At 40.6% G+C, this 12707-nt stretch overlaps 1 protein-coding gene across 1 annotated transcript in view; it reads left to right on the top strand.

The window, feature by feature from the left end:
* The window catches only part of pgap1 (post-GPI attachment to proteins inositol deacylase 1), a 19435-nt gene extending 7152 nt beyond the window's left edge, over window positions 1-12283 (top strand). Inside the window, exons 8-26 of the mRNA XM_035676028.1 lie at window positions 59-164; window positions 409-467; window positions 599-682; window positions 930-979; window positions 1072-1123; window positions 1205-1282; window positions 2024-2099; window positions 2182-2255; window positions 2340-2391; window positions 2472-2538; window positions 2632-2737; window positions 2881-2919; window positions 3131-3315; window positions 3436-3666; window positions 3801-3936; window positions 4098-4148; window positions 4274-4485; window positions 4845-4949; window positions 5030-12283. Of these exons, the coding sequence (XP_035531921.1) occupies window positions 59-164; window positions 409-467; window positions 599-682; window positions 930-979; window positions 1072-1123; window positions 1205-1282; window positions 2024-2099; window positions 2182-2255; window positions 2340-2391; window positions 2472-2538; window positions 2632-2737; window positions 2881-2919; window positions 3131-3315; window positions 3436-3666; window positions 3801-3936; window positions 4098-4148; window positions 4274-4485; window positions 4845-4949; window positions 5030-5168 (1902 nt within the window). The 3' untranslated portion in view covers window positions 5169-12283. The remainder of the gene's footprint in view (window positions 1-58; window positions 165-408; window positions 468-598; window positions 683-929; window positions 980-1071; window positions 1124-1204; window positions 1283-2023; window positions 2100-2181; window positions 2256-2339; window positions 2392-2471; window positions 2539-2631; window positions 2738-2880; window positions 2920-3130; window positions 3316-3435; window positions 3667-3800; window positions 3937-4097; window positions 4149-4273; window positions 4486-4844; window positions 4950-5029) is intronic.
* Window positions 12284-12707: the final 424 nt, after the last annotated feature.

Here is a 12707-nt window from a genome sequence, read left to right as displayed (position 1 = left end):
AGCTTTCATTGCAAGCACATGTCACCTGTTTCCAAGCTAACCAGTATGTTCTCATTAGTTCACAGACAACCCAGAGAAGAAAATGTCTGTACTAAACCATCACTTCATCAGACACCCTGTCAGGATGTTGGGAGATACTCAAGACACCTCCATCTCCATCTTAGGTAGGAGAGAAACACTTTATCATGCAGAGGCTGGAATAAACAGAGGAGATAGGCTTCATTAGTCTTCTCTTTCGAGCACCATCCTTTCCATGTACATTTAGACTGTCACTGAGCCATTTGTTTACACGTGCTTCATATTATTTTCATTAACTCTATAAATCAAAGTGAATGACTGAAGTCTTGATTGAGTGATAATATAAAAGAATCACTGAATCAGTGTCTTGTTTTTCTTTTTGTTCTCCAGATCTTCCTGAAGCATGGAGTGAAGTTAACACACTGCGTCTGGCGTACAGCACACCAAAGGTACCAGACTGTACTAATATAATAAACAAACTACTCATGTCCAGACTAGTTATTTGACTAATGATCCAGGAAAACAAAGCCCTGATACAGACAATGTTCCAGTTGCCTTCAGTGTTGCTCTCTGTCTACAGGAAGGACAGGTCAAATACTTCCTGTTCGCCCTGTCGAGTCGCAGGAAAGCTTACAGCCATTTCTACTGCCGGAGCAACAACCTGGTGAGTTTCCAGCACTGTTGTGTTGATGTTGTCATCCCTTGTGGATTTGAGCTACGACCTGTTTCACTAGCCTGGTGTCAGACGTCTGAATCGCCACCCACATCTTTGAATGAAATGGCAGCTCAGTCTTTGAGATTTAAGTGCAAAAGCTGCCAGTTTATTAAAGCAAAAACAGTAATCTGTCCTTTTTATTAGTTCAAAAGAGAGCAGAAAAAGGTGATTCTGATTTATTGTTGTTGTTCAATAGGAGATGACTAGCTGGGTGTACGGCTGCGTGCACAAGAACGGTTCTTCATGGTAAGAATATGATTATAACTCTTATACCTCCACCACCTGCCAACTTCTATGTCTTTCTGTTACTCTTCATTCATGCTCTTTGAACCTCCCAGTGTGCATGCAGTGGATCTCTCCATGGGAACTGAGCTTCTGCCACCATACAAGGTAATTTTCCTCTTCTGAGAGACCGTCCAGTCCAGTCTGAGCTGCTGCTGGTTGCTTCTAACTGTCTGTTATCCTCCTCAGGTCCTGATTCTGAGTCTCAGTGACTTGACTTCAGTTACTCATGTGGTTGTTTCGGCCTCTAACCTCAACGGCAAACAGGTACCTGAAACAAAATGACAACTCACTACTCTCTGGTGATGAGATGCTTCTTTCCTCCTCCTTCCGTCTTTCTCTCTCTACTAACTCTGCATGCTGATGTTTAGCAGGTAATGTCTACTATTTACCATCTCACTTCACTATCGTAGTTAAGTGTGTTAGCATCTCTTTTTAGCAAAGTACAGCTAAGGGCGTCGAGTGCTGGGCGGTATGACCAAAAATTGTGTCTGCGTATTTGTAAAATTTTGTGGCGGGTTTCTTGGTATATAAATTATTTTATATAGGTTTATAGTGACTTAATCTGCTGTCAGGAGTACAGAGAACATTTTAATGCCGTCCTGTGTGTGCAGAATGTAAACACTTTTTATTGTGTAAACTGCAACATAGTCAAAACAAAACTCAAAACAAAAATATGGAAAATATTTATATGTATAAAGTCTCAAATGTTCTATTGTAAGAAACAAATGTTACAGCAGTTGATTCAGCTACGTGCTGGTAAGGATGTATATTAAAAAATCATATCAAACTGGAAATTTAAACTGCTGTACCTCTTCAGAGAGAGTGGGAGAACCACTAAACTAGAGGAAAAGTAGTTAGGATACATCATATGGAAACCATGAACGCTTGTGCAACATTTTGTGTCAAAGCAACTGATGGAATCAGAATTCAGCAACTTTAAAAAGAGCTGCTTGTAGAATAACTATTATAAATATTTATTAAATATAAAGTTTGTCTGGTCCACAGTTCACGGTGGAGTGTGAGTGGCAGAGACAAGAATCTCAGACTCTGTCTGTCCCGGTGCCGCATGTCCTGTCCTTCGGTGAGTTTTTACTTTTTTTACTGTTAATGCTGATTCTCTAAAATCCTGCAGGAGAACTTTTCAGTAACTTTTGGTTTTCCAGGTTTGAGTGTCAGCGATGTTACGGTCAACTCCTCTGGACTTCTCCACACCATCAAGCTGCAGCACTTTCACCAGGTAGCTTTTATTACTTCATCAGGTGCTTGTTAGACTCTCTGTTCCTGCTGTGTCACTAAATTTTTAACACCTCTGTGTCTTTAGGTGTATCAAGCTTTCAGAATTAATGTTGCAAGCCAGTGTAAAGTACATAAAGGTAAGTTGGTCTTGTGATACACAGGAAAGCACATGTGCCTATGTTAAATAATGTAATAATGATCATTTTTTTGTCTGCAGATAGACTTCCCAATGTGTACAGAATAGATGTGCCGTGGTTTCGAGAGGACTCTTTAACCACAGTCAGGTGAGTTGTGTCAGTGTCTGTCTCTGAGGTGTTTCTTTCTTTTTCTGTCAGATTTACATGTCATATTCACTGTTTGTGTCATCTGTCTGCCAGTGTGCCATCAGTGACTGAGATCTCAGGGATGCTCCACACAAGTCGTCCAGACAACACCTCAGGTGTCCTTCTTCAGCTCCACACTGCCCCCAACTGCCAATATAAGGTACTACTCCTCCACTGTTGGAAAGAACTAGAGCCTTTGACTTCCTGTACATCCTGATGTTAGTTATTTTAATCATCAATACGGAAGTTAAATGTGTCAAGAAATAAATTATGTGTTCTGATTTCTTCTGATTTTGACCCCAGGTGTCAGTAAGGACTTCATTACCCAGGGTGCTGGGACAGGTACAACTTTCTTCTTGTGTTTTTGGGCAAAACCCATTTTTAAAAGCTTGTAGTGACGTCAGAAAAAATATTAAGAATATTAAATGCCTTTTTGTTTTTGTTTTTGTTTTTTAAATGAAAACAGTCCTGAATATCTTCATACATGTATTGTATGCAGTGGCTCAAACAGGAGAAAGCCCTCAGGTCTGATCTGCTCTCTCTTACCTGACAGATACTGAGGTTCTGCGGTCCCATGGTGCCCGTGTACACAGCTGTAACCCTCCTCCTGGCCTGTGGGGGGCAACTGTCCACCATCCTGAAGTCGGGGCGAGCTGCAGACATGAGCCAGGTGGTGGGCAAAGGCCTGCAGCCTCACAAAGTCAACCTTCCTGTTTATATTCTGCACATCTTGCTTAGGTAGGCATCCGAACTCAAGGTCCACTTACTAGACTTTTTAGAGCTTTTAATTACATCTCACAGTCAAACCCCGACATGACTTATTTTCTTACTAATCCTCTTTTTCCTTCCTCTCCTCAGCTGTAGCTCGTTCCAAGAGGTCTGGTCCGTTCTCTGTCTCCCACTTATGGATGCCCTCCCCTCATCCATGCCTGATTCCACATTTCGTGAGGGCGTGACACCAGTTGAAGAATGGCCCCTCCTCCTGTCCCCTCTGTTTTACGTCTTCGGGGCAGCTGTTGCATACTGGGGCAGCACACTCCTCCGTCTCATTATGCGGCTGGTCTCGCTAATATTAGCTCCACTACACAGGTATGGCTGGACATTTAAACATCAGAGTATGTGATTTTAAACTGTGACTGGAACTTAAATGTGTCATTCAGTATTACTTAACTGTAAGCCTCATTGAAATACCATTTTCTGACTGTTTTCTGTTTTGCATGCAGGCCATCTGTCTCTAGAGACTGCGGCACCCTGCGACCGCAGACGCAACTCCTCATCATTCTGTGTCTGACTGTTCTGGGCGGGACGTCCTGTGGGGCGCTGTCAATCGTTACCGCCTTCCTGCTCCACCTTTACAGAGTGAGTTCTGGGACATGTTAATACAAATGAAGCTGCTTCCAGTCATTTTACATAGTAGCATTACTAGTTAAACCAGGATAAATACGATATTGATCTGTTTATCCCCTTACATTACACATGTCTGTGTTTTTGTTTTTGTTTTTTTGCCATTTTATATTCAGGTACTGAGGCTACAGATGACAGAAAGATCTTTGAGTCACATGTTGAATCTGGTAAGATTTCCGCCACCAGCATCAGATGGTTGGCATGATGGTATTGTGTTTGAATGCAGAACCTTTTACCGTATTACAATTAGATTCTTGTCAACTTCTACTAGTAATTATACTCATCTTTCCAGGCACCCCGGAAGCACAAAGAGGCTGAGAACGGCACAGCTGACCCTGAATCCTTCACCAAGTCTAAAGAATGTAATGGCGCCCCCTTGCTGTCTGAGTGTGCTCTGCAGGAGGTGAGGGATGACTTGCAGCTCCACCTCTGCTTATCGGCGCTCTTCACACTACCAGTCATGCTCATCGCACCCTCACTCATCCACTGGATCCGCAACCTGAGGTACAGTAATGAAATGAGTGAGGCCAAGCACCTGCATGGCTGTGTTTATTAGAACGTATGCTAACTAGCACCCACTATTTAAGAATGCTAATTAGTACCATGTATCTGTGAAGAAAAGTGCTAATTGTATGAAAACAGAAAGGCCACAGTCCTGATTTGGTGTTTTGGTGGAGATGCTTTTATTCAAACACTGCACTGTGGAGGCCAGAGATAAAGGGCTTGGTGATGTCTGATTGTTGTGTTGTTGTGGTACAACTCTTGGTTTGAGGTTTTAATGTTTTACTTCATTAAGCAGTGACAGCATGACTAGGTAACCTCAGGAAATGTCTTTGTTTAAGCTACGTTGTGATCCTCTGCAGGTATTCCACCCAGTTGGATCCTGACCCCTGTTGGCCACACATTGTGCCTGTAATCATTGTGTACATGCTGCTTATCAACTGCAACACTTTAAAACTCAGCAACAGGTAAGAGCACGTCGCCACAAACGCACACGTTCTCCATCAGATGAATTATCTGCTTCAACCTTCTCCTTCATCTCTTTCAGTAAACTCCTGCCTCTGACATCCTTCCTCCCGCTCCCCTTGGCCGTCGCCATGGTGACCTTCTCTCCACTCCACCTCTACAGAGTCACCTACTTCCTGTTGGCGGCACTCGTCCCCCTGGCCTCGTGTTGTCTGCTCTGACGGTATCTGTCTGGTTTCAGCCCACATCTCTACCATAACAAGCCTTTCTCTAAATTACAGCTTTACTCGCTGAAGCTGGTCGAGACCGATCGGTCCCGGGAAGACTTTCTCTCTCCAGCTGCCATGGAGCAGAGCCATAGACATACATAGCTTGGGGAACTGTCTGCTCAATGTTGGCGCCAAAAGCTCCACGGCAGTTACACTATGTTTTAAAAGGAGAGGATGTAATGGCCTTGGAACATTTGGTGCGAATATGGCTCCGAAAGATTGACCCCCGAAACCAAGTTTGCCTTACTCTGTATATCTATAGCTCTGCCTTCAAGGAGCAAGAACTCCACAACCAGTGAAGCTACTGATACTAGAGCTACTAGCTACTCACAACAGGGTGTTACTGTTAAAATGTGTTACTTTATGTTGTTGTTACTAGTGTCTACAGTGGCATTGTTCACTGTGGTCACTACGCTGTAAACTCCTACACTGCCTACTGCTTAGCGATGACTTATACTACTGTGTGTTGTCTTTTACCTGTTAACTGTCAGCCACAAAACCAGTGGCAGCTTCATGCATTCATTCCACAAGAAAAACACAAAGTAATCATGTTTACATCCTCACTTTTTTGATACAGAACCGGTTCTAATCTGTCTCACATTATTCAGAAGAAGAAGATTATGATGTAATCCATGTTCCTGAACATACAGTGATGTAGCCAAACAGTTTTACAGGTGTGGCCAGGTTGCGAGCAGTATTCATGTTGGGGTAAATCTGTGTCTTGTTCAGTCTTCTTTCCTGCGTCAGCCGTGTGACAAACACTCTTTCATTCACCCACTTTGGCAAAAGTGACTGTTAAATGAGCAGCAGGCCACAATAATCCACAATAAGAGTCTAATAGTCGAGTGGCCAGAAGTGAAAGTTTAAATAATTTCCTACTTGAATTAAATGAGCCAAGAACTCGAAGAGAAAAGCAACGAGGAATCTCAGAATGGTACATGTGTAAAAGTCTTGTGTCTCCACTTAAACTCATCGAAAACCAGTCCAAGTTAACGCTCCGTGTTTACCTCTTTTCTCACCATAAATTCAGGATGATGTGCATTTTCACAGCCCTGGTTCCATCAGTACGATTACACTACTTCCTCTTTTTAACAGAAATACTTTTCACACTCATCAGTTTTCTTTGTTGTTCTGTGTGAAACTACTGTCAGAGAAACTCAAAGCTTCCTGCACAGATGTTTCACATTAAAAGCTTGTGTCATTTTTCCTAGAAAGCTTTTAATGTGAAATACCAGTGCAGGAAGTGTTTAGTTTCACTGTCTGAAGTTTAACTTCTGCAAAGTAGAAGCAAATTATAAGAGAATTAAAACTGTATTTCTGATTTAAACTTAACAGTATATCTGGAACGATTAGTCAATTCATGGATTATTTTATCGAAAGAAAACTAATAGCCAACTGTTTTGATAATCGATTAATCGTCATTTTTGACTGAAAAGCTGGTCTTGGACTGTGTATTTGTCAAAAGAAACTATTTTAATACCTCACTTTGGGAAATTTTGATCCTAATCCAAACATTTTTCACTATGTTTTTACATTTTTTTTAAACTAAACGATTTATATATGAATGGTGAAAATAATCTGTAGATTAACTGATGATGTGAATAATCATTAATTGAAGCCCTATTATTACTGATGGATTTAATGCTTTTGAAATGCACATTATGCTGAACTTATCATGTGTCTGTCCCCTGTGGTGCTCTAGCTGTGTGGCAACGGTTCAGCAGCAACATTTTAAAAAAGCAGCGCTGTAAGAGGGTCCTTATGATCTGATCAAACCCTCCCAGCATCGGCAACACTCTTAACTGTTAATCTGCGATTTTCCTCGCCAGCTGTTGACTTGCCAAATAAAAAATGAGCAGTTTTTGAAGAGGGCCGAGCTCACGGAAACATTTTAAGCCACTGCTCATTCAGTCAACAGCCAGGAAAAGTAGTGACCTTTCACACACCAACATGCAGCGGGCATCAGCTGCAGCTTTCTGCCTCTAATCTAATTATCTTTTTGATTTGGTGCGTCCTCACAGACACTCTGGAGTCTGGAGGTGTGAGAGTTTAATTAAGCTTCAGAGACTCTGTCAGTCTTCTGTCAGGGAGGTTTTTCTTTATGCTGCTTCGTGACTTAAAGGGTCTGTTAGCTGTTTGCAGCGTTCAGTTTTGATGGTTGGAATATCTTTGATTTATTATTATTTATAGGCCTTTCGGTGTCTATTATCCCACCATCGTGAGCATACATGCGTACATTATATGTACATTTCCCTTTGACTTTGTTGTGTTTTATTGTGTACAGCATTGAATTACAGTGGATGTCATTCAGCTGATTAACAGAAAAAGACAATTTGATATCAAAGTAAAAACAAACATTTATAAATAATTCTAAATATAAAATTATATTTGACTGACCTCCCATCACGTCTATATATCGCAGTGGACCTTTTAGATGCTGTGTTTGTGCGTATTCAGGTTTCAAAATCTGAATGAACTTGTAGAAAGTTGGATTTGTTTTTACTTTAAACGTGATCAGGGTTTTTTCTGTTGATCAGTATAATAAAATCTGAATGACCTCCACTGTGAATCAGTGTTTTAAATCAATGGCACATTAAAACAGTTCAAAGTGAGGCGAGTACATCACTGGCACCGCTGTAGTGTTTGATCCACTAACCTCCTTGTCCAAAGCCCTCTCCAGTCTGTCTTAATGTGCCAAATTGGCAGCAATGCACGCGTGTTGACTGGTTAAATACGATTACACCAAAAGTTAATGAGGTGGTTGTGAGATAAATATGCTGAACAGGCAAATTAGCACCTGGGGATTGGACAAATCATAAATATTCATTGACTTTTTTTATGTTATGGAGACAGTCAGAAGCTAAAGCTACAGACGTAGCTAATTTTCGTAGGTTCATAGGATTAAAATCACTTGTAGTCACTGGTATTTGGATTCAGAAGTTTAGTGAAGCTTGGGGCTATCAAAGTTTAAAGAAAGCAAATTATATACTTCTTCTAAACCACGGATTTCTGTTCAGTGGAAGATTATGGGACGTCTGTGCAGCTGATGCATACAGTATGATTGGACATTCAAACAGCAACTTCAAGCTCTTAGCAGGAAACGTATAATCCTTATATTGTAACTTTCTTTGCGCTGCTGCAGTATCGAGTTAACAAGAGAATAATCTTGTATTTCATGGTGTCTGTTCAAGCACAGTTAGTTACCCTAACGGAAGATGTACAGGGGAATATTTATGACCAAGGAGCCCACCACCTTTTGTCTTACTTTGTTTTGTTTCATTTTAAATACCTTTTTTAATCTAAAGCCGACCGGTTCGATGCGTCCTTTTACAAACTAAAACTCTTGTGACCATTTGAATGTTTTTTTTTCTTAATATAAAAGAACACTTGGATCTCTTATGGTTCCAGTTTTTAACCTTTTTTAGGAGCAACTTAAGAGACGAAGCTAGAGTTCTGTGTTTTTCTTACTGTCAACGAAAGCCAACAATGTGTTATTTCGTCTCGCTACTTTCTGACTTCCCGACCCCGTCGGTGGAACTCGGACACATTAGTTCCTGCTGAAGATGCAAGTCTTTAAAAACTGCTCGCAAATATGTGGTCCAGTAATTTCCTTAAACAGTTGGACACTGTAGTTTTTTAACAAATGTAACTCAAACAGGAAGAAATAGAGCTTTAGCTGGGGACTAATTTCATGTGGATTAATACACATTTGGTGCTCTAGTGAGTATTTAGAGTAGCAACAGTGTGTCTCATTGATGTGTTTCTAATAGTTTCTGCACACCGATGGGTGTGTTTCCGTCAACATATCAACGCAGTTTGAAGTACGGTATTAGAAAAGTTTGATAGAAATGACACACACACACACACACACAATACTTGTTGGAGACACTGATTGTTGGTTTTGGTCTGTTGACAGAAAGAGAAATATAGAATATGTACAGACTTTATCCTTTTAATGACATATGTTATAAGAAGAGGATGTAATATTTGATATCATGAAGGTTTTAGACTTAAATGGAAGGAACCAGATGGTCATTATGATTGTTGTGATGGAAACTGTTTGCTGTGTGGTGGTGTGTTTGGGCGTGGTGTGTTCGAGCGTGCTGTGTTGTTACGCCATGTGGGCCTAACATTTTGTTGCTTTTTGACTTCAGTTTTTGTTGCCAATGACATTTTTCTTTAAGCTGTTGAACTGTTGCACTCACACCGACTCCCTTTAGCCATTAGAGTTTCACAACCATATGTAAATGAATCGATGTAATTTCAGAACAAATTCAACTTAAAACCCAACCACAGACTAGTGGTTTACCGTATATGTGGGTAAGTGACAGATGGTAAACGTTGACCCACAGCTATACCAAGGTTTGAATTAAAATTGTGTCTTATTGCTTTATCTTCCGTCCTCCTGCTGTTGCTCACACCCCCTCATGTCAGTGAAAGCAGCTGCTGTGCCTTTCTGAGCAGTTCATCTGTTTCATAGCAGTTTAAAAACCATTCAGTCCTCAGCAGCAGTGTCTTCGGCTAAAAGACAAAGGCCTACAGTGAATGTAAGTGTACGTCACTGGTTCTGTGTGAATGCGTTTACTTATTAAAATATTCCTAAAACGCGGTAGTTTGAGTTTAGATTCGAGTGACTTTATAATAACTGGAAACTAAAGATCATTAGGGACCAATCACTCTCGCCCCTCCAAAGCAAGCATACAATCATACGCCGACATACTCGACGAAGACGCCGCTGTTGTTCCCAATGTGAATGTACCTGCACTGAATGTCTGTGTGTTTGACTTTATACAGTTAGTGGTGGTGTAAGTGATCAGCTTTTCCGTGCACTTGTCTGTCTGGTGCCGTTTTTAGCGCTTTGAGATGCACATGGTCTGCCTCGTCGTGAGTTGGTGGCATACACTTCTTTATGGAACAAATTAGGAGGAGGTGAGAGTTAAGTTTTTCTATAAATATAAATGTGATTTATATCGGTGTTCACTGTGATTATGTCGTAGTTCCAGATTTACACGTGAGGGTTTTCTTTCCAAACTGGGAAATCCACACTTTAGTGGGGTTGAAATGATGTTTTGGACCATTTAAAATGAGGTTTCACATGATGTTTTGTGTGTTTTGTCTAAAATGGAATAACTCACATTGTACATCTTAACTACTGCCATTTTTAAAACCGGTGAAACAGACTGTGGTCCTGTTGCTCTCTTGCGGTGCAGCAATGAAAAATGTCTCCATCTATCATCTGGCCACATAGGAGTTTTACAAGTGAATATTCCTCCACTTTAACATTCTCTAGATTAAAATGTGTCTGAGTTTACGAAAAGATTTAGCTGAACAAAGTTGATTAATTTGAAGAAATCGACTAACTCGTAACTAAATAGCACCGTTATTAGGAATAGCGGCCACTGAATCTAATTTCAGTCTAAACTTAAACTGACAGCTAAATGATGTATTTCAGCACTCTACAATTTCAGAAGCAAAAGGTTTTAGACTCGTGTTGAAACCGACTTGGACAGTTAAGTGTTAAGTGACAGCTTTGCAGCATCCTGAATGTCATCGAGGGGATTCTCTTACAGTCGGTGATAGCTCACAGCTGGGATCTTGTTATTCAATCATCATGTCAGTAAAATTTACATTCGCTCACACAAAAACACACAGAAACATCCAACCAGTCAGCAGTTGGTGTAGTGGGTACGTTCTTTATTTATGCCCCCAGATGCTTTTTAGGAAGGACAAACACAGTGAGTTATAAGCCAGTGATAAATAACACTACTCTTGCATGTTTAGCTCACCCTGAAAGGGCCCAGTAGTATTTGCACATTATCAGTTAACTTCTGCTGCTTGACTTCAGGGAGAAATGTTCACTATAAAATGAACATTAGCCACAGAAGAGGTGCAGATTTTGCAATAAGTACTGGCCCACAGACTACAGGGTGAGACAACTACTTAATTCTGCATTTTGAGTGAAGTATTCCTTATTCCTTACTATATCCACTCATGTAAATCAAACTGTCTTCGCCATCAAATATTCAGCTCAGAGCACACTGCTGAATGCATCAGAGGGGATTTAGAAGCGGGTGTACCTGCGTACGCCCTGCACTACACCACTGCTACCAATAAATAAACCCACAGTTCATCACAGAGATTTATTTTATCAGCTTACTTTTCTTGTGTGCCGATCTGTGTAACATTCAAATCAAAGCACGCTAAGAAAACTCAGTCGTCCGCTCTACTCGGATTGATCACTGCAAACATGGCAAACACTGTGCAGCTGCGAGAAACCTTCAGCAGCCGTGAAAACAAAAAACGGGCTCTTCAATCTACTGAAAAAGAATTCAGTCAAACCAAATCACAGATGCAATTTTTTGTGCAGCGTAATGAGCTTCTGCTCCTTATTTAGGAAGTGTGTTCCAGGTTTGATGTTTCTTGCGTTGAGGTAAATTGTAGTACAATACCACAGTTTGACAAATCCTTCGCAGAAATGACTTATTATGACAACCGACTTTAACCTCTATGAAACTATAGAATTCAGTACTGAAGCTGTTGTTCATCATTACCACAACCTGAGCGTCACTAATGTCTCACATTGGTTTTAATTTCCTTCCCAAATAATGAAAAAGGTTAATAAAGAATGATCTTTCTATCTATCTGGCAATATGGAAGTAAAACTTATTAAATGTTACAACGTCTATAAGTGCTTTAAAGTCTGGTAACCTTTTTATCAGTTTCTTTTATTCTGCTTCTGCCTAGAGTGACTTTAAAACCTGTAACCTCCTGCTAGCTGGTCCTTGTTGTGCAGAACTAGTTAGTCCTCTGACCTTTGCTAATATATTGTACCGGAAAGAAAGAAAGAAAATAATCCCTTGTCTGAGGCATAGTTTCCTTTTATTTATATTTTCTGGTGAGGCTCTAGTGTGGAAGAGTATTTTCTCCTCAGGTTTAAGTGTTATTGTGTCAAAATGGATTGCTTTGATGTTTTTATATTTCTCACATTTTTATCTGATGTCATTGTAAATGGGCAAAATGTGCAATTTTTGGCACCATTGTTGTTGCAATAAAACCAAGAAAAATAACTGTGGTTGTTGTTTTATTATTGTTATTCTAGAAATGTTGTGAGTGTGAAATTCGTGTTTTGAAGGCCGAGCACCCACACAGATGTTTTCACTTATTCTGGCTCATTAGACCTCTGCTCAGCTCGAAGGTTGGTCGTGATAAAGGTGTAAGTTGTCCCGCCCAATCAGGATGTCAATCAAACACTGTACACAGTCCAGAGAAGATGTCTGATTAGTAAGGATGCACGATATCTATCAGGGCCGATAAATTATCTGTCAATAACGGATCAACTGCAGTCCCCCCTCCTGAGGCCCCTGTTCTGTGAGCCGGTGGGGGTTTGAGCACGAGTACTTCAGTTCCATATGGAGGAAACTTATTTCACCTCATCAGTCCACCAAAATCTGTTTCTGAACAGATTTGAGGTGAGAAAGAAGCAATCCAGTT

The sequence above is a fragment of the Morone saxatilis genome, unplaced genomic scaffold (assembly GCF_004916995.1).
Source record: "Morone saxatilis isolate NCDOM2014 unplaced genomic scaffold, NCSU_SB_2.0 Contig5, whole genome shotgun sequence".
NCBI classification, from domain to species: domain Eukaryota; kingdom Metazoa; phylum Chordata; class Actinopteri; family Moronidae; genus Morone; species Morone saxatilis.
Note: the sequence above shows the minus strand (reverse complement) of the source record. Positions and strands in the feature narration are given on the sequence as shown.